This window comes from Brachycentrus maculatus, unplaced genomic scaffold, assembly GCF_059751285.1.
Source record: "Brachycentrus maculatus isolate JH-2025_06_01 unplaced genomic scaffold, ASM5975128v1 h1tg000099l, whole genome shotgun sequence".
Classification (NCBI taxonomy): Eukaryota; Metazoa; Arthropoda; class Insecta; order Trichoptera; family Brachycentridae; genus Brachycentrus; species Brachycentrus maculatus.
The window spans coordinates 1,257,554-1,276,834 of NW_028280853.1; the positions used below are offsets into that span (position 1 = coordinate 1,257,554).

At 33.7% G+C, this 19,281-nt stretch overlaps 1 protein-coding gene across 6 annotated transcripts in view; it reads left to right on the forward strand.

The window, feature by feature from the left end:
- klar (klarsicht) overlaps window positions 1-13,571 on the forward strand; it is a 536,062-nt gene extending 522,491 nt beyond the window's left edge. For all 6 annotated transcript variants that reach the window (XM_088258608.1, XM_088258606.1, XM_088258605.1 and 3 more), the window contains 6 exons: window positions 3,577-3,752; window positions 7,407-7,591; window positions 8,509-8,713; window positions 9,976-10,137; window positions 11,501-11,646; window positions 12,548-13,571. In XM_088258608.1, coding sequence (XP_088114734.1) covers window positions 3,577-3,752; window positions 7,407-7,591; window positions 8,509-8,713; window positions 9,976-10,137; window positions 11,501-11,646; window positions 12,548-12,788 — 1,115 coding nt within the window. In that variant the 3' untranslated portion in view covers window positions 12,789-13,571. The remainder of the gene's footprint in view (window positions 1-3,576; window positions 3,753-7,406; window positions 7,592-8,508; window positions 8,714-9,975; window positions 10,138-11,500; window positions 11,647-12,547) is intronic.
- The last annotated feature ends 5,710 nt before the right edge of the window (window positions 13,572-19,281 follow it).

Here is a 19,281-nt window from a genome sequence, read left to right on the forward strand (position 1 = left end):
CGTCCATACCCATACTAATGCGGCGCGATAGCCATTGCATTATGAACCTAAAAGAGATAGCAAAAATATTGTTTATTATAATACCTGCATAAAATTCGCGTGATTAATTGCACAATTTGATTACTTTCACTCTCTCATTATGAAGAAAAATTTCAAATTACCATCCATCAATCATTTCCAGCCGCACTAAAGTGCACGCGCCAATTGAATACTAGATTACATATCATTTTCTTATTTGCATCTGTTCTTCGACGCCTCGCGAAGAGAAATCAGTATGGCGCTCGGTAGCAGCGGAAGGCATTTTTTTCTAGAGCGCATAAAAAGGCAAATTAATTGCAATTAAATTATGGTATAATTTTATGCAGTTTCTACGTGTGTAAGGTAATATTTGCGACAAGTTCAGTTTTCTAATCAATTACAAAATCGTATGATAATCGATGCAATGATCTGATATGCGGAGAAGATAAGAACGTTGGTAATTTGATGGTGCAAAACCAGATCAATCTTTGTCAATCTTCGTGTAATTTACACCAGTGTTCCGCAAACTTTTTCTATTCAAAGTACACCTGCCAAATTAAAAAAAAAATCAGGGGTACACAAAAGAAAAAAAAAGTTTATTTGATATTGATTTATTATCAAAATGTAATGCGAAAACATTTAATATCATAACAAAGTTTATTTAATATCTTCACAAAACTAGACTTTTTTTCCCGCGGCACACCAACTAATCACATCGCGGCACATCACCACGGTACTGCAGTGTGCCGCGGCACACTTTGCGGAACAAAGATTTACACGACTTCAATGCAGTTTCTGTGAATCATTTAGTGCGTTAATTAGCTGAGAAGCATATAAAAAAACATAAATGTATGAAATAAATCATGTACACTTTTTTCTTATCAAGAGCATTTGTTTATTTACAAAATTTAGATACACGTATATTCAACCTCCCTTATTCGCACCTAATGGTGCATAGGGCACTGCATCAAATAAACGCAGTATTATCTTGATCGTAAACACATGAAGGAAAAGCGATTAGCCCCTCCGCTTCAGGCACCGGTCCAGGGTAATATTGAATAAATATTAGAGTGAAAAAATCTTTGCTTATATTTATTTGACTCTCCCCCTGGGAATCGAATCTGGGACCTTCAGTACGGTAGCCGAGCGTGCTGACCATCACACTACGGAGGCAGACTAAAAATAATCAAATTAGAATTCTTAATAACTACATTATTATAAACGGTTTAACGTTGTTTTAACCAACTCAATAACGATAATAACGTGCGAATATTTTAATTTTTCTAGTTTTCGTCAAATGTTAGTAAGCAGTTTTTACACTGATCCACCCTAATGTAATTTGCGATTAGATTTACGTTATATTGACACAGTGCAGTGCTCTAGTATAATACTTAATTACTTCGTTGGTTATTGTTTTATGTGGTCGGTTTATATCGCGTAATTTCCCACGTATCGCTAGTCAAATTATGGATCAAACCTGTTTTTTATGTCTACGCGGAGCGGAAACGATTAAGAACTCGGTCCCGTAATTTGAGACCCGCGCTTAGAAAGACACTTTTCTTATCGCATAAAATTATATTTTAGCTACTCATACTATACGTATAAAATAATTATCCATGGACACGCTTTTCTCCGTTTTCTTATCGACTTCACCAAAACGGGATTTGAAAGCTGTTTTAAACCTGTATCATAAAATCACAAAATATTACGAGAAAGAATTCAATTAATATAGTAAAATATTAAGGGGAAATTCACAGTATTCAATTTCAGAACGCAGACGACCACAAAAGAGGTCAGTCCTGCCATCGTAAGCGAATAATTTTTTTAAATATATTATTTTAAGAAATAAAAATACTTTGTTTTTTGATCCACTTGCATGATGAGTGGATCAAAAAACAAAGTATTTTTATTTCCCAAAATAACATATCAATATGATCCACAAACTTAATTCTTTCAATATTCAAAACAATAAAATATTATTTCGAATTCGACTTTTTTTAGAAAATATATAGAAAAAATATTTTTATCAGTTTTTTAAACTCCTTTCCTTCCAATAACTCTTTTCTTTACAAAACCATGTTAGATTATATTACATTGGGCCTTAAGGACTAGTATTCGTTAAATATCAACCTTATTTTCTTTAAACCCAGGTAACATTTGTGACGTAATTGTTTTTTTTTTTAAACACCGTTTTTGTGTTAAAAAAGTAAGTTTTCTTCGAATTGAAAATATGGTATTGAAAAGAAAAGGGTTATTGAAAGGCGAGGAGAAAAATATTTTTTTAATACATATTCCATAAAACTATCAATATTTAAAAAAATATTTATTCTAAAAAAATGGGCGTTACCTGACGACCAGCTCTATGCGTTGCTGGAAGCAAACGTAGTTTTATTATTGCGAGTATGGCCTTAAGTTAAACTTTACCAAACTCCGTTTCCAAATTTCTTTTAAATTTTAATGTAACGCCATTGTCTGTTCTTTTTTTGTAAATTGTTAATTTATCATTACGATTTCGTTATTTCCCGCGCTAATTCAGATGACGGAAACGCCTCATCATTTTTTAGTGTCGTAATGCCGGATGGTCTGTCGGCTGTTTTTTTTTTTTAAATCTCCATCCGACTCTACTTTCTACTACTAGAACGGGATGCAAACGTCCATTTTTTACTGACCTAAAATGAATAGAAACTATTCTATCAATATTTAATTCATCTTTATTTTAAGGCAGCCGTAGGCTGTCGGCAGTTGGCGGTTTCTTGGTTAAATCATGTTTTGTGCACTGGTCAATAGTTAATTATATAATTTAGCATTTTTTTGTTGTTGACATCTCAACATAGATGAAGAATATGGAAGTGAATTACAGGACTTACGACCTGTCATAGGCTTGGTTAAGTTTGATTTTCAGATTTGTGAACAGATTTGGACACACAAAAAATGTTAAAAATTTATTAATCGCCTGTTATTATTTTTTATCATTTATTATTTTATAGTAATACTCAGTAGTAGTTTTATAGTAATTACAGTACTCATAACTAAATATCAAAACAAAAATTCTTAAAGATTTGTTTAAGGTGGTATGGACACGTGGAGCGAATGGATAACGATAGAATGACCAAGAAAGTATATGTGATGAATGTGAGCAGGGGAACAGAACGAGGATGGCCGAAAAACACTTAGCACAATCAGATCAACCAGAACCTAAAATCTGGTGGTGTCAAAAGCCTTTGTAATCGGAGGTCATGTATGGATATGAAAGAAGCGAGGAATGTATGTCAGGACAGAAGTGTGTGGCTTTCCATCCTCTCTGCCTACCCCTGCAGAGAAAAACGGCGTTATGGTAGTAGTAGTAGTAGTTCTTTTTCCTTTACAATATTTTAAAAATCTCATATTATTATTTTTTTATTATTCTTTTACAGTAATAGTATTTATTTTAATTTCTACAACAGTACTCATACCTAAATATCAAGCAAAAATACTTGAATGTAACAATGTATGTACATGGAAAGAAAAATGATTATTTTAATTAATATAATTAACCTTCATTCTGTTTGTTGTCCACAGGACTAATCACAAAATGGAGTACACTCCGCACCAGCGGAGAGTCGCGGCTGACGGCTCGCAGGCTCCACCGGGAGCTGCTGACCCTCAAGGGGGCCCTGCAGGCTCAAGGCCACGAGAAGCCCAAACCGGCCTTGCACTCCCGGGCCCAGCTGCACCACAGGGTGGAAGACCTAAGGGTGAGTTCAATTATTAATAATACGAAAAATCTGGGTGATTTTGGGCGAAATCCGGTTGGTGCATTAAGACTTCACCTTAACCAAGAGTGGCCAACCCGCGCCCCGCCGGGTGTCCACTTGCGGCCCGCTGAGCAAATCACACATTTTTTCCTTTAGTGTACACAAAACCACCAAAAGAACATTCCATTGTGCGTAGTTCGTATCATATCCCATATATGGGAGCATTTCACTATCTTGGCAATTTCAAGACCCATAATGGCGTCAAGTAGTAAAGACGGACTAAAGAAGACAAGAGTAACAGAAGAACTGAGAAGTTTTTAAGACGGATGGACTATAAACTATTTTTTCGTGGAATTTAAAACAAAGCCAACATGCCTGATATGCAATGATTCTGTTTCTATCTTGAAAAAGTAAAACATTAAACGGCATTACGAGGCTAAGCATGCAAATAAGTTAGAAAAGCACCTAATAAAGTTTCTGATAAATATGTTTTACGGCCCGGTAGGATATCTCATTTCTAAAATCTGGCCCGGCTTCTGAAAATGTTGGCCATCCATGACCTAAACCAAACCATATGAGGGTGGAACTGGAAATATGAACAGCTGATAAGGCAAATTAAAAGCATTCTCATGAATCTGCCAGTTGATGCTGCTGTCAAATGATAAATGTCTTTGTAGTATCTAGCTAAAACATTATTATTATTGTAACGGTATATGGCTGTCCAAACTCAAAACACAGAAAGGGACATTTTTTTTCCATTTTTGGACTTAGTAGATTCTACTTAGTCCGAAAATGCAAAAAAACGTACTCCAAAAAAAATGTCCCTTACTGTGTTTTAAGTTTGGACAGCCGTATTATATACACGGGTCTACCATATAATAAAATGACTGCAATCAGTGTTAAACCCAGCAGCGAGATTGATTTTCGCATCACCCCACTACTTCACCAACTGCACTGGTTACGCTTTCCCGAAAGGGTTTAATATAAACTCTGTCCACTCATGTATAAATCAATACATAATATGGCTCCAGAGTATCTAAAAGAGCTGTGTATTCCAGACGAATTGGTTGAAGCACGTCTCACGCTTTGATCTCAGATACAACCATGGGCAAAGTGATCTTATCAGGTTGCAACCAGCGCACAAATTTGGCGAGCGTGCCTTTGCTGTTGCGGGGCCGATGGCGTCGAATGCTTTTCCATCAGTAGTTAGAAATAGTGAGAGTGAGATGATCTTTAGAAAACAACTAAAAACACATTTGTTTGCTAAATCATTTCCATCTTCTTTTCCCCAGTTCATGCACAGTGAAGCGCCCTTGAGGTAGTATTTTATAAAAGTTGCGCTTTATTAGTTATCCAAATTATTATGACTATCAAAGGTAAAAATATAAATATAAAAGAAAAATAATACAAATGTGCAGTGTGTTTTTCTGTTTGTGCATTTATAAATTCAATCAGAAGGTTATTATGAAGGTCCTATACGTATTTAAGTAATAATTGATTTTTTATCTTTACAAAAGTGATATCGTGCAAGAATTTTATACTTAATGCAATGTCCAAGGTCAAAAATAATTTTATTTTGCTAACATGTTTTAAATATTTTTTTATGTAATTTTGTGAATCATATTTCTTCAACGCCATGACGTCTAACATTCTAAAGGATGATTTATTTCTATCATTTAACAGAGAAAATATTCAGTTGTCATGAAAATATAAATAGATGATTACCAAAAATCATATATTTAGTCACATATCGCTCACTCCTTTCAAGAACGTCATAAATCAAAAAACTTGATTTTTCAGGAGAACGTTTTTAAAGTTTAATAATATAATACAATATATTAAAAAAAAATATCAAGCCACTCATTGAACTTTTTACTGTGCAACAGATCTTTTTAGGTAGAATCTGAAGGTATTTTCTTCATTTGAAAAATATTTAGTATATTTAAAAAAATAATTAAACAATGCCTCTTCTTCAAAATGCAAAAACAACACTTTCTGCCGAGTAGCGGATAAATATTATGTTAAAAATATGCCTCTTTTACTGGGGTATAGTACATTTTCTTGTCATTCCATAAACATGCACAACTCAAAATTGACGATTTTCGATTTATGACGTTCTTGAAAGGAGTGAGCGATATATCCTCGAAATTTCGTGAAAATAGAGGGACAGGATTGAGAATCCATGAGAAGTGATGATTAAATTGATAATGTTTTTTGGCATCTTGCGCTCCACCAAAAGTAAGCAAATAGAATGCTCATCAGCGTCTCCCGCTCTTTACCAACAGTGTGTAAAAGACGCTTTTAGGCATTTCTCGCAAATTACAGATAGATTTTAGTTTTCTTTGTCACCATCCAGGTTGTAAATTGTTTTGTGTGGGTTTTATATTGCATTTTGTAAATGCACCAACTGTTGTCTATTATTGCATCACATTTAATTATCTCAATTACTTACCCAATTTACAGTTTGTTTTCAAAATTGGTGTTAAACCATTATCTAATTACATGGGAGGTATTTATTCAATTGGTCTCAGACTCCACACTTGTTATTTTCTTTGAGCCACATTACCTTTATGGGCAGAAAGAGTGGAAAAACGTGTTGAGCAATGTTGGAGAATCTTACTTTCAACTTGACTTCATAGAATTTATTTTTACGATGAATTACACTTTCCCACATATACTTATGTTATTTCAAACATCTTTTTACACCTAAACTCTAATGGTTTCTTGGTTTTGTCTGCTATTTTCATATGTAAGAAATAGTTTTAAAAAATTAATAAGAAAATTAGGTTTGTTTTTATTATATTGTATACTTGGTTTTGTGATATTGAAATATTTTGTGGATTTATAAAGTAGAGTTTAAGTATGAATTTAATATTAATAAAAAGATTCCAAATGGAAGTTAAAGTTTTAACGTAGTGTACTTTCTTCAAAATGCTTTTTCAAAATATCAGAGTCATTGGCCATAATTATTATTGCATTCGGGAAAACTGTACAATGTTTTGGTTAATAAAAAAATTAATTAAGGATTGTCAAAATATACCGCGTACAAAAATTAAGGTTATCGTGTCGACTTAGTGATAAGAGGTCTTAAAATGTATAGTGTATAGACACCTTAGTACAGGGATGGCGAATCTATGGCATGCGTGCCATAGGTGGCACGCGAGACGATTTCGCATGGCATGCGAAGAGAAAAAAATAAAAGCGATCATACAAAAAATTTAAAAAGTTTAGTCTTACAAACGAAAGTACTACTGCTTGTATTCTATTTGCTGTTAAAGTAACACAGCTTGTATTCTATAAAGCTATGAACCCGATATAAAAAAAATTGGCATCTTGCATCCAGCAACAAAAATATCAATAATATTTAAGTTTTTTAATTTTATTTTGCCATTAATAAGTACTCAATTATTTTTTTCCATGTAATAAATGCTTTGTTTTTATTAAAAAATCTGAGTAAAAGTAACACTAACGTTTGATGCATTTTTATTCCATGGCATGTGGCACGCGAAATTATTAAAAAAAAATTTTTTTAGGCACAAAGGCTTAAAAAGGTTTGCCAACCCTGCCTTGGTATGTGTCTCAAAATTAGACTCGACTAAGCTAACACAATTGATAGTTTTTAAATAAAATATTTATTCTTCTTTTCCGTCCCAGGCGCGTCTTGCCACTCTTCAAGAGCAAAAGGCGTCCATGCTGAAGCTGAATGTGTCGGTGCACCGCCTGCTCACGGATATCGGCATCAACACGCCGTCGGGGAACTGCATATCGGACGCCCTCAGCCACAACCTCAAGGGAGAAGTCACCGAACTCTACCGCCTCTGGGATGAATGCTTTGAAAGGTAAATACACCATCCGATTATTCCCAAAGTTTCTCAATTTGCCCTCACTTCATCATATTAATCACACATAAATTCACTTTCTTCTAACCCTTATCCTCACCAAATGGTGCATAGGGCTTTGCATCATATAAATGCAGTGTTATATTGATTGTTAACACATAAATAAATTGTGATCAGCCCTCCGCTTCAGAGACCAGTCCAGGTAGTATTGAATAAATATTAGAGTGAAAAAATCACTTATATTTATCTGACCCCACCATAGGAATCGAACCTGGGACCTCCTGCATGGTAGCTCAACACGCTAACCGTTACACCACAGAGGCGGACAAAAATTCACTTTAATGAACCTTTATTATAATAAAGTCAAATTTTTACAGTAGCCTCATTTTTATGTATTTAGAATAATGAAACTATTTGTCAGAAAAAAATATCCCTTTATATCCTAGTCGTACAGGAGAAAGTGACCAACTAACAAAACGCAAAATGTTCAGGAGGGCCATTTAAGTCACTTTTGCTTTGCAACAAAATAAACATCAATGCACTTAGTCATTTTTACCAAGTCAATATACTTATACTTCCAAGTTTGAATCCTTTGGGATTTTTATCAGCTAGTAAAATATCAAATAGTCAATGATCACGATTTTGTAAAAAATGCACTTGGTCACTTTCTCCTGTATGACTACGATATGTTTCTTGTATTCTGAGTAATCTAAATAATACATTATAAATATATCTAATCATATTTAAAACAGCTTGTGAAACATTAAATAAATTCCAAAATTCTGCCATAGAATGAGTAACTCTGAGTGACAAAATTACTACGGATTGGTCCTCTGACCATATTATATTTATATTGATATTATGTTTTTATTGATTATATTATGGCAATCTTTATTTGATCTTTAATTTCTTTTCAGTACAAATTCCGAGCTAACTTCCTTGGAAACTGCTTTGGACTGCTGGAGCAGTTGGGAGAGCGGTCTCGCTGAGCTGAAGGGGGCGTTGCGGGGCGACTGTGACACGGTACGCCTCATCGAGGCGGCTCTAGCAGCCGGGGGGCCCACTCGGGTAGCCCCACACGTCACCCAACTTGCTCGACTCCTGTCGGAGACAACCAATCAGGTAAATATTGCCACCACTTAAAGTATGTAAAATAGCGGTATTAACGTCTTGGCAGCAGTCATTAAACATTGATTGAACTCAAGGGAGCAGTGGTACTAGAAGAATGAGGGATTGGCCTGCTTTTGTAGTTTGATTCATGTGATAATTAACACATTGTTATTGGACGGTTTTTTCATTAACTCCGACCCTAATTAGTATACTAATTAGGGTCGTATACTAATCACAAGTAACCAATTCCGATCTGTACAATGTTTTTTGGCGTCTCGCACTGTACCAAAAGCAAGCGAATAGAACGCCTATAACCGTCTCCCGCTCTCTACCAACAATAAGTATAAGACAGTTTTAAGCGTTTCCCGCAAACAATGTGTTAAGTTTGAGTAAGAGTGATCAACTAGCTTTCATGTAATTAACAATTAAGGTAATGTCGCATATTTTTTCACCTCTTTTAGAGTCTGTTGTTAGATGATTTGGCTACCGTGCTGTAGGCCCTAAGTTTGATTCCCGGGGGGTCAAAATAAGTAAAACATGATTTTTCACTCATCGCCTGAAGCGTAAGACCAATCATCTTGTAATTAATAATCAAAATAAGACATTTGTATTGCATTGAAGCAGTCTTCTATGCACAATTAAGGTTAGAAGAAGAAGAATGTCTAATTATCTGATGAAATATGCCATCCAATATCCGATCCTAGTGTGGAAAGAGACGAAGGCTTATTCCCACTCTCAAAGCATTTTAGTCTATTGGGTACTGTAGTGAATTGATTGATATGACTTGTTTCGCCAAGTTAAGATTGTTTTTTTTTTTAATTAAGCACCATAAATCATTCTAAAGGAGGATCAATCTGGTACACCAGGTGCTACAGCACAAAAGTGAAAATTATGAAACCGGGATTACATGCTCTATAGCAGGGGTTCCCAATCTTTTTCAGCCCGCGGCGCACTTCCAAGTTTAGTATTTTGTCACAATGCCCTACTTTAGTAAGCTATTTGGAATAAGTAATGTGACTATATACATATGTATATATATTATAGTCGAAAGAAAAAGGTACCTTCAATAATAAAAGTTGGGTAGAAAGATGCTAGCTCTCAAAATAGAAATTGTTGCTTTATAGGTACCCGTGAATATTTGTGGTTTCGGATAATGATAGAGGATCGACTCACGGCTCCCCTCTTGACTTTCTACGGCGCACACTTTGGGAACCCCTACTCTATAGGATTAAATAATGATGCTTACAATGATTTTGATTTTAATTTCATTCCAGAAGGGAGAGTGCTGTTCCTTGTCGGACAGCGGGCTGTCGGACTCGGGATGTGAACAAGAGTTGTCGGAGAGGGAGCGGAGGCTCATGGAGCTGAGGTCGGCCGCTCGTGCCATGGAGAATGTGCTGGCACCGGGAAGTAAATTACTCAAGGCAATGACCAAGGTAATATTTTTTTTTTTGTTTCTGTAATCTGTATAATCTATTTTATTTATTGTTTTCGGCATTCACTTTGTGGTAAGACATGATGAAATTGTAAAAGAAAAACACTTTTTTTGGTTTTTTACCACTTGAATTTATTTTATTATGATGACTAGATTAACCCTTCCCTTACGATGCTAAAAACGTCCCCGCGTTCCGGTGATATGTATTTTTTGTACACCACATGCAAATGTGATTTAAAAACGGAAAAAACATGAATATTCCTAAATGATGCTTTTATTAACTATAGTTGAAGTTGAAATGTATCAATTTTGTAATGTTAGCTCTGATATGTACCTAAAAAAGAAAAAAAAATATATCGTAAGTATCCGCCACAGCCAGAAAACCATCCCGGACGGCGTCTTGTACGCAATTAAAATGAGATCGTCCGAAACATTATGAAGCCGCGTGCGCGTGTACGTAAAGTGCGGTAGGCACGCATACTCTGAAAATTGATTGTGTATTGGTGATTCAATCCCCGATTTATTTTACAATTTATTTATTTCCGTCGCTCCAAATTATTAACCGTATATTATAATGCTTTTATGTAACACGTAATAGTATTACGGAGGAACACAAAAATTTGTGAGCCCGTATCTATTATATTTTATACTGATATTCTAATTTTTAAACTCGAGTTGTAGTAAATACATATCACCGGGAGGGGAAGGTTAATATCTCACCATAGATGAATAAGTGTATTGGGACAGTTAAATTTAAAACACATCATTCCAGATGTTGATGTCGAAGACTCAAATCGCTCACTCCTTTCAAGAACGTCATAAATCAAAAAACGTGATTTTTCAGGAGAACGTTTTTAAGGTTTAAAAATATAAAACAATGTATTAAAAATAAATATCAAGCCACTTATTGAACTTTTTACTGTGCAACAGATCTTTTTAGGCAAAACCTGAAGGTTTTTTCACCATTTGAAAAACATTTAGTATATTTAAAAAAACAATTAAACAATACCTTTTCTTCAAAATGCAAAAACGACACTTTCTGCCCTATAGCGGGTAAATATTAAGTTAAAAATATGCCGCTTTCGCTGGGATATAATACATTTTCTGGGCATTCCGAAAACATGCACAACTGAAAATTGACGATTTTTGATTTATGACGTTCTTGAAAGGAGTGAGCGAAATGTGTTGAAAAGTAAATGAACATGTTCCTCTATATATATTTTTATTTACAAATAAATATCCTGTTCTCCAAAATATGGCAGAGCTCATGCTCATAGGTACCCTGCATCCCTCCAATGAAGGACACATCATACATGTCGTTAGATTCAAAGAGAATGCGATGTCTGATGAATATTTTTCCGCAGAGGATGGAGGAGGCGGAGCTGCAGCTGCGGACTCTGCAGACGGCGTGTCGGGACCTGATAGTGAGGACAGCAGGAGGAGTTGCGGCTTCCTCCGTGTCTCCTGACAAGACCAGCTGGGATGTTGCCTCCAGGTTGTCTATCACTAGGTAAATATCCATTTCAAAGATCTAACTTCCGATAATGATGATAAAATTTATGTATTCATTTTAAATCAAGCACAGATTTTTCAGGTCTACTAAGTTGTATTTTATTAACAAAAACACATTAAAAATTAATATTGTGGCAATTGTTTCGCCTTGTTAGGGCATTATCAAACGAATGTCATTATCAAATGAATGATGATAAAACACCGTAACGATCGGCCCTGCGTTTACGCGGAAATTTGAACTGACCGCTAAGGACCGCTCACGCGTTATTGCGGGTTTTTAAATAGTCAAACTCAATGACATCTATTGAGTAAACCAAGACATTTGTTTATTCGAAAATAAATTCACACTACTTAAAAAGGTTTGTGTCATGGCTAGGAGTCGATTTAATGAACTTTAGTATCTCATTTCTAACAAATTTTGACTGTTAAATTTGACCTGGATTTGGCCCTTTTCAAATCTTATCTTGAGTGTCTGTGATATTTTTTTATAGTCTGACCGAATTTGAGAGAAGTGAATTCGATGGTGATTTCGATAGTTGTTCTGAAATAATTAAAAAAGCTATGTATACATACCTGGGTAATGACCCATTGAACACTTATGCTCAACTATTGTTTTCTTCCGTAAATTATTACCAAAGTACCAAAATTGTATTGCTATATAAGGACCCTCAGTCCATTTAATATTCACATTAGTTTGAAAATGCCATAATTAGGCAAAACAATTGTCGCAAAATTGATTTTTATGTGTTTTTTTTTTACAATAAACTGCAACTTAGTAGACTCAAAAAATTAGTGTTCGATTTAACATAAATTAACATGGAGTTCTACAAATTAAACGCCAAATCTATAAATATTTTTTTTTTAAATCTATAAATAAATAATACTGTTTTGTCCTGCAGCGGAGTCGGAGAGAACGGTGCTCTGACGTCGCCGGACGACCCGGAGAGCGATCCGTCCTCGGCCGAGGGCAGCGGGCGCGGGCGGCGGTGGGCGTGGTGCACGCTGCCCATCCAGATCTGCCTGCTGGCGCTGCTGTGCGCCTGCCTCATGGGTGGCCCGCGCTGCTGCGACGCCGTCAACAACCTCGGCGCCGGCTTCACGCCGCACCTGCGCTACACCAAGGGACCCCCGCCCGTTTGATGCGGTCTTGCAATCTCCATAAGAGTTGCAAACTGCAAATCGCAACACAGAGAAGGTAACTGGCTCACGAAGAGGCTTCAAAGCCTGTTGTTCCGTGTTGTATTGTGCCGTTTTTTAGTTAACCGCACTGCGGTCCGAAATTTCGGCAAAAAGTGCTAACAATATGGCATACTAATCAAGAAAACTTATTGTTTCTGCAATAGATTGAGTTTTTGCAGAAGAAAATTGTGTACAATTGTAACTTAAATATTTGTACACAAAAAAAAAATACTGATTCAATATGGCATAGTAATTGAGAAAAAAAATTGTTTCTTCAGAAGAAAATTGTCTACAATTGTAACTCAAATGTTTGTACATTAAAAAAAAATACAGATTCAATTAAATATTTTTTTATACTCAGCTTCATAGCGCAGAACAGTGTGTGAACTATCAACAGGTATTTACATTATAGAAATGTAGCGCTAGTATAAAAATAAAATTTTATAGGTTTTTTGATAATTTTTCTGTTTTATACTATAAAAAATTAATCGAAAATTCATTGAATTGAGATCCAGATAGTGGAGGTTCTATCTGTCGATAGGCATGATTACCTCCTCTGCTTTGAACCTAGCGATTTAACTATCGCTATAACATCATTTTAATCTGAAATAACGAGTTGACTCCAACTCGCAATTTTAAATGTGACTTATGTTAATGTAAGGGTAAAAATAATGTAATGCTTATCAGAGCATTTATGTAATTTTCTTACCTTATTTGATTACGATAATTTTGTGTTATGAAAAAGGAAAGTATCTGTGGCTAATAACAAAATATGTGGAATTGTTAAACATACGTGTTCCCTCACGAGAATATCGTAAAAGGTGGCTTAGGAATGTATTGTCTTCCGATTATACGTGTTCCTAAGTAAAACTACAATGCTAGAATATTTATAGGAACATAAAAGTGTAATAGGAACACACAACAAACTCGGCAAAGTTTTCCACAAAAGGAAAAACAAGCCTCGGTGAATTTGAAATATTTTTACTGATTAAATGTATCATATCCATAACTAGGGTTGCCTTTGAAACAATAGTTTTTTGATAATGCCTAACTTTATTAAAAAAAGTACACCTTGGATTTTTAAAGTTACGTAATCAATCAACTTTTATTTCATGGAATACGCCTTTTTTATATGGGGTTTTTAATGGCTTTTAAAGATGCTGCGAATTTAAACCATATTTGCATATTTATATGGCTCCTGGTAGGTGATTAGAATTGTCATATTAAGTAATGCGTACTATAATTTTTCTTACTTCAACTGTACCGAAGGATAAATATCAATATGCATTTATGAAGTAGTGTAGTATCTACTATTAATTTCTTGTTGTAAGACAATTATTTTGTATGGAGAATTTTTATTATAATTTGACTTGTATGGGTAAATGCTTGCTATGGGTTAGGTATTTGACATCTTAGAATATTGCACAGTTTTATACATGTGCTTAATTTACATGAACATGCACTTCTTTCTATGATGTCATATAGCGTTAGCTTGCGATACTTATGTCTTATAGGATTTCCTATAGAAATAAATAACTTTTTAATATTTGAAGTTCACCTTGAACAGATATTTTTACTGACAACAAGAATGGAAAAGATTTCCTATGCTTCATAAAGTAATTGTGTGTTGAATGGCTTAGTGTTTGGATATATTATACTAGTATCTATTTAAGGTACTTAATTCAAAATATTTATTATACAGTGCAAACTAGTAATGAATAAAACAAACAAATAAAAGCATTTGTAATTATTTCGTAAGTAACGGAGCCATTTTTTATATTGACTAAGTTTAGAGTCATCGTATTTATGATTTTATTTATTTGACCATTGTATTCGAAACGCAGTTTTATTTTTTTTTACCTGTCTGAATAAAAAGTGAAGAAAAATCTGTGAGAAAATATTATAAACAGTCTTTGCAGAATAAAAATTATTACAAACATTTATTTGAACTGTGTTATCGGATACAATTAGCCATTTTTTCTATGAAAAAAAATATCAATAAGATTAATTGACTGTTAACTGTAGTAAATAACTTTAAATCATCTTTTAGGATGGATTTGTTTATAAAATAATTTTTTTTATGAATAAAAACAAGGTGTCTTAAAAGATGGTATCATGATGTATGTATTTATGTTTATATGAACAAAAAAGATGAAAATCAAATTTGCAGTACCTTTTACCATTTATATTATAATGTTTATCTATGCCAAGAAATATTATATAGGTAACTAACTATATAGATATATTTTTTTAAATATCTGTGTTGTGAAATCTAGTTAAAGAAATACAATTAGTTTAGTTTTGACTTTATTATATGTTTCAAATCAAAAACAATGAAAATTTCTGTGAAATTTTTACCATTTATTTGTATGCATGTTATCTGGAATTTGCCCTACATATTTTTAAGGGAAATCTGGAATATTGTTATTGTTTATTTTTTATATATATAAATACATAATATATTATACAAATATGTATGCAAAGTGAAATATCCACTGCCCATAAAAATGTACAAAGACTAAAACCATTATTTTATACTTATCAAGGTGAATTTAGATAGAACTTTCTATTTGTAAGGTTTAGATATAACTTTAATTACAAAATATGACTTATCTCTAAGTGAACTTTTTAATAAAATAAGTCTTTTTTATAAATCCGCCGACAAAATTAGATTTTTTTTCAAAGTAAATTGCAACTATTAATTAATATAAATTAAGAATGATACTTGATTCTTATTAATTTCTCGCAAAGTAAATTTAAGCAACACGTGTTTTAAATGCACAGGTCTTATTTTGTAAATCTTTGCAAGAAATTATAGAATCATGTTATGTTTCTAAGATACACGGTAAACTAAGTGTGGCCTTATGTTATAATAATTAACAATAAATTATAAGACTTCTAGGCTTACATTAATGCTTCATTTTACAATGCGACTTAATGTCCTTAGCTCATGGCACAAGTGTTCAAATCATGGCAAAACGGAATATAGAGTAACATACTATTTAAAAAAAAGCTTATATCATTTAAATATGAATTAAACGTAAAAACTTGAAAAAAAAACGGGTTTAAATAGATTTAAGCATACTAATACAAATTCATCATATATATTTTTTTTGGAATTTGTGTTAGTCTCATTTTTATATTTTTCAATTACAAAAATGTTCAGTCCCTGGTTTAATTAATTTGTTTGACTTTATACTTTGTTAAATTTACAAACAAACGACAATAATTAAAGATTCTTCTATCTTTTGTATGCATTATGGTTTATCAGATCTCCACATTGGAAAATTATTTCAGATCTGTATCTTTCATTAATTTTATTTTCTTTACAATGCAACGGTCAATTTTGTTCCATTTCTTCCAGCAATATACTTATTTACACTCGGTAAGTGAATCTTTGTTTGTGCATGGTTTTTGTAGCCAGAATTTTAATAAATGGGTAAAAAAAACAAATGAAGTCTTTTATTTCCAGAACCAATTATTTTTTTAATGGATGACGTACTGCTAGAAACAAATTGGACGTTTTAAAATCAGATTGGACGCCTTACAAAACATATTTGACGCTATTCGACGTATTATATGCAAAAATTAAATTTTTTTAAATTGTATTCATAGTATTGAATTTATGTAGTAGTATTGTATTTATAAAATGTCCAATTTGATTTGTAAGGTGTCCAATATGGTTTGTATAATGTCCAATTTGATTTGAAGGTGTCCAATTTGGTTTGTAAAAAGTCCGATTTGATTTGTAAGGTGTCCAATTTGGTTTGTAGAAAGTCCGATTTGATTTGTAAGGTGTCCAATATGGTTTGTAAAATGTCCAATTTTATTTGTAAGGTGTCCAATATGGTTTGTAAAATGTCCAATTGATTAGTAAGGTGTCCAATATAGTTTGTAAAATGTCCAATTTGAAGTAAAAAACCTGTTTAACATAAAAAAACACCATGGCTTCTCCACAATTTCACCAACATCATTTCGGACAAGACTTGGTATTAGAGGCAGACAACACCATCCACGTTTTAAGAACCACCATATAAAATGAAGTGTCTCTTCCTTACTGACGACGATGGAATGCAGAGATTTGGTGGTACAATGGATGGAACATAGTGTTGATAGGCGCACAATAACAGTTGTAAGTATCTTCTCCTTCTTCAAACGCTTATCCAGACCACAATGGTGCATAGGGCACTGCATCATATAAACGCATTGTTATCTTGATCGTTAACACATGAAGGAAAGCCCTCCGCTTCGGGTACCAGTCCAGGGTAATATAGAATAAATATTAGAGTGAAAAAAATCACTTATATTTATTTGACCCCCCCCCTGCGAATCAAACTCGGGACCTCCAGAACGGTAGCTGAGCGTGCTGACCATTACACTTCAGAGGCGGACAAGTATCAGTGGTTGTTAAACATGGGGCTGTGAGGTGACCAAGGTAAGGTATGTGGACTCATCATCCCAGATTTGTTCCCGGATGGACTTCATGAAAAGTAAGGCTGATCACCTTATTTTCATTGAACTGTTAGTTGACAGGGTAAAGAATTACGATGAAAGGGATATAAAAATGAAACAATCGAAAGTCTATTCCATATATACAAAACCATTTATTGTAAGAACAAATAAAATTTATAGGTTTACAATACTCTTAAACATATGTATGAATTCCTAATCTAATGGAAAAACACAAATTATAATCTTTATTTGCGACAGCATGGAAAATATAATATGTCATTAAAAATTATATATTAATTTATTAAATTTTTATTAGCGATGATAAGGTGATGAAAATTTGATTTCAGCATACTAATGAGATATGAATTCTGAGAATCTTCATTGCTTCAATATTTCAATCGAAGCAAAATTACATGTGAATACGCAATGTAGTCGTGTGACAATTATAAACAAAACTTGGAGAATGCGTGTGTAACTTATCAATCTAGATTTTTTTATAAAAGTGAATCAATTACATAAAAAACTGTTAACCCCGTTCAATGGAAATTGCATAAAAATTCATTTTAATTAAGTTTTCTGAAAAAGTAAATTAGTAAAATAAAATCAAAATAGTATACATATTTGTTTTGATCATCAGTAACCATAATATTGTCAACCGGATCCACGCGGCTCGCATAACCGTACGTGTTTTAACAAAACATGCCCCATACGCGGCTGACATAAGCGTTTGTGTTTTTACATTGCTCCAAGTTTCGAACCTCAGTTCAACCTTAGGATAAAATAATACGTCAATCCTTGGCCTTATGACATCTGTTGAAATATCTGACTAATAATTTGTAACATCACAAGGATAAATAAAAGAACAGATCCCTGATTTTTCTTGTGGTCGGAAATTAGTCCGCGCCATAATCATGCCCTATATCTGTCTCACTCTCGACGCTACGCATCGCCAGTGGGTAAGAGTGACACACGATGCGTGATTTGATTTATTTATGCTACGATTTTTTTTGTTTATAAGAACTCTATAGAGTACCCAAAAGGCACAATGAATCCCATTAATCGTTTTTGTTTAGGGAAATAAATCGTTTCTTAACTAAATACATGATAAAAGTAATCATTTAAAAACGGCGAAATACCACCCCTGGCTGCGCATGGGCGTCTCTTAGGAACAAAGTTAACGCGGTTAAAAGGTTAAGAGCTGAGGATGATCGAATTCAAAATGTTTTCTTTTATAATCACCAAAACCAGAATAATAATTCCGATATTCTGATTTTGGAATTGTTATAAAACATTTTGATTATTTTTGTTTGCTAAATTCATTTTGCAGTATGAAATGCTTTTTTGTGGTGCCCTGTCAATAAATTTCACGAGAAAATCAAATTCATAACTTACACGCTAATATTGCTTTCTCTTTGCAACTGCATTTGTTTTCGTTATAAAAGTTATAATGAAATACTTGCATATGTTGGGGTATCGAAGTATCGAAAAATGTTTACACCAAAGTAGTTATTGTCCCCCTCCGTGGTGTAATGGTCAGCGTGTTTAGCTACCGTGCTGGAGGTTCCGGGTTCGATTCCCAGGGGGGGGCGAAAATAAATATTAGTGATTTTACACTAATATTTATTTAATATTACCCTGGACTGGTTCCTGAAGCGCAAGAGTGATCACCTTGCCTTCATGTAAATAATGATCAAGATAACACTGCGTCGATTCGATTCAGTGCCCTATGCACCATTGGGTGCGGATAAGGGTTATAAGTAAATGAAGTGAGTTACTGGGAAGGTAAAAGCTGCAAAAGATTTGAGTTTTGTCATTGTAAGAAGCCAAATGTTAAATCTTCACCCAGATATAAAAATGATAACACATATCCTTACTGCGGCACTAATTTTATATCTCAATTTGAGCTTTAGATCATTAATTTATAAATAAATTAAAACCATAGTTTACTAGAAAAAAAAACTTTATATCTTGGAATGAATCTTAATTTATTTACAATCTAATA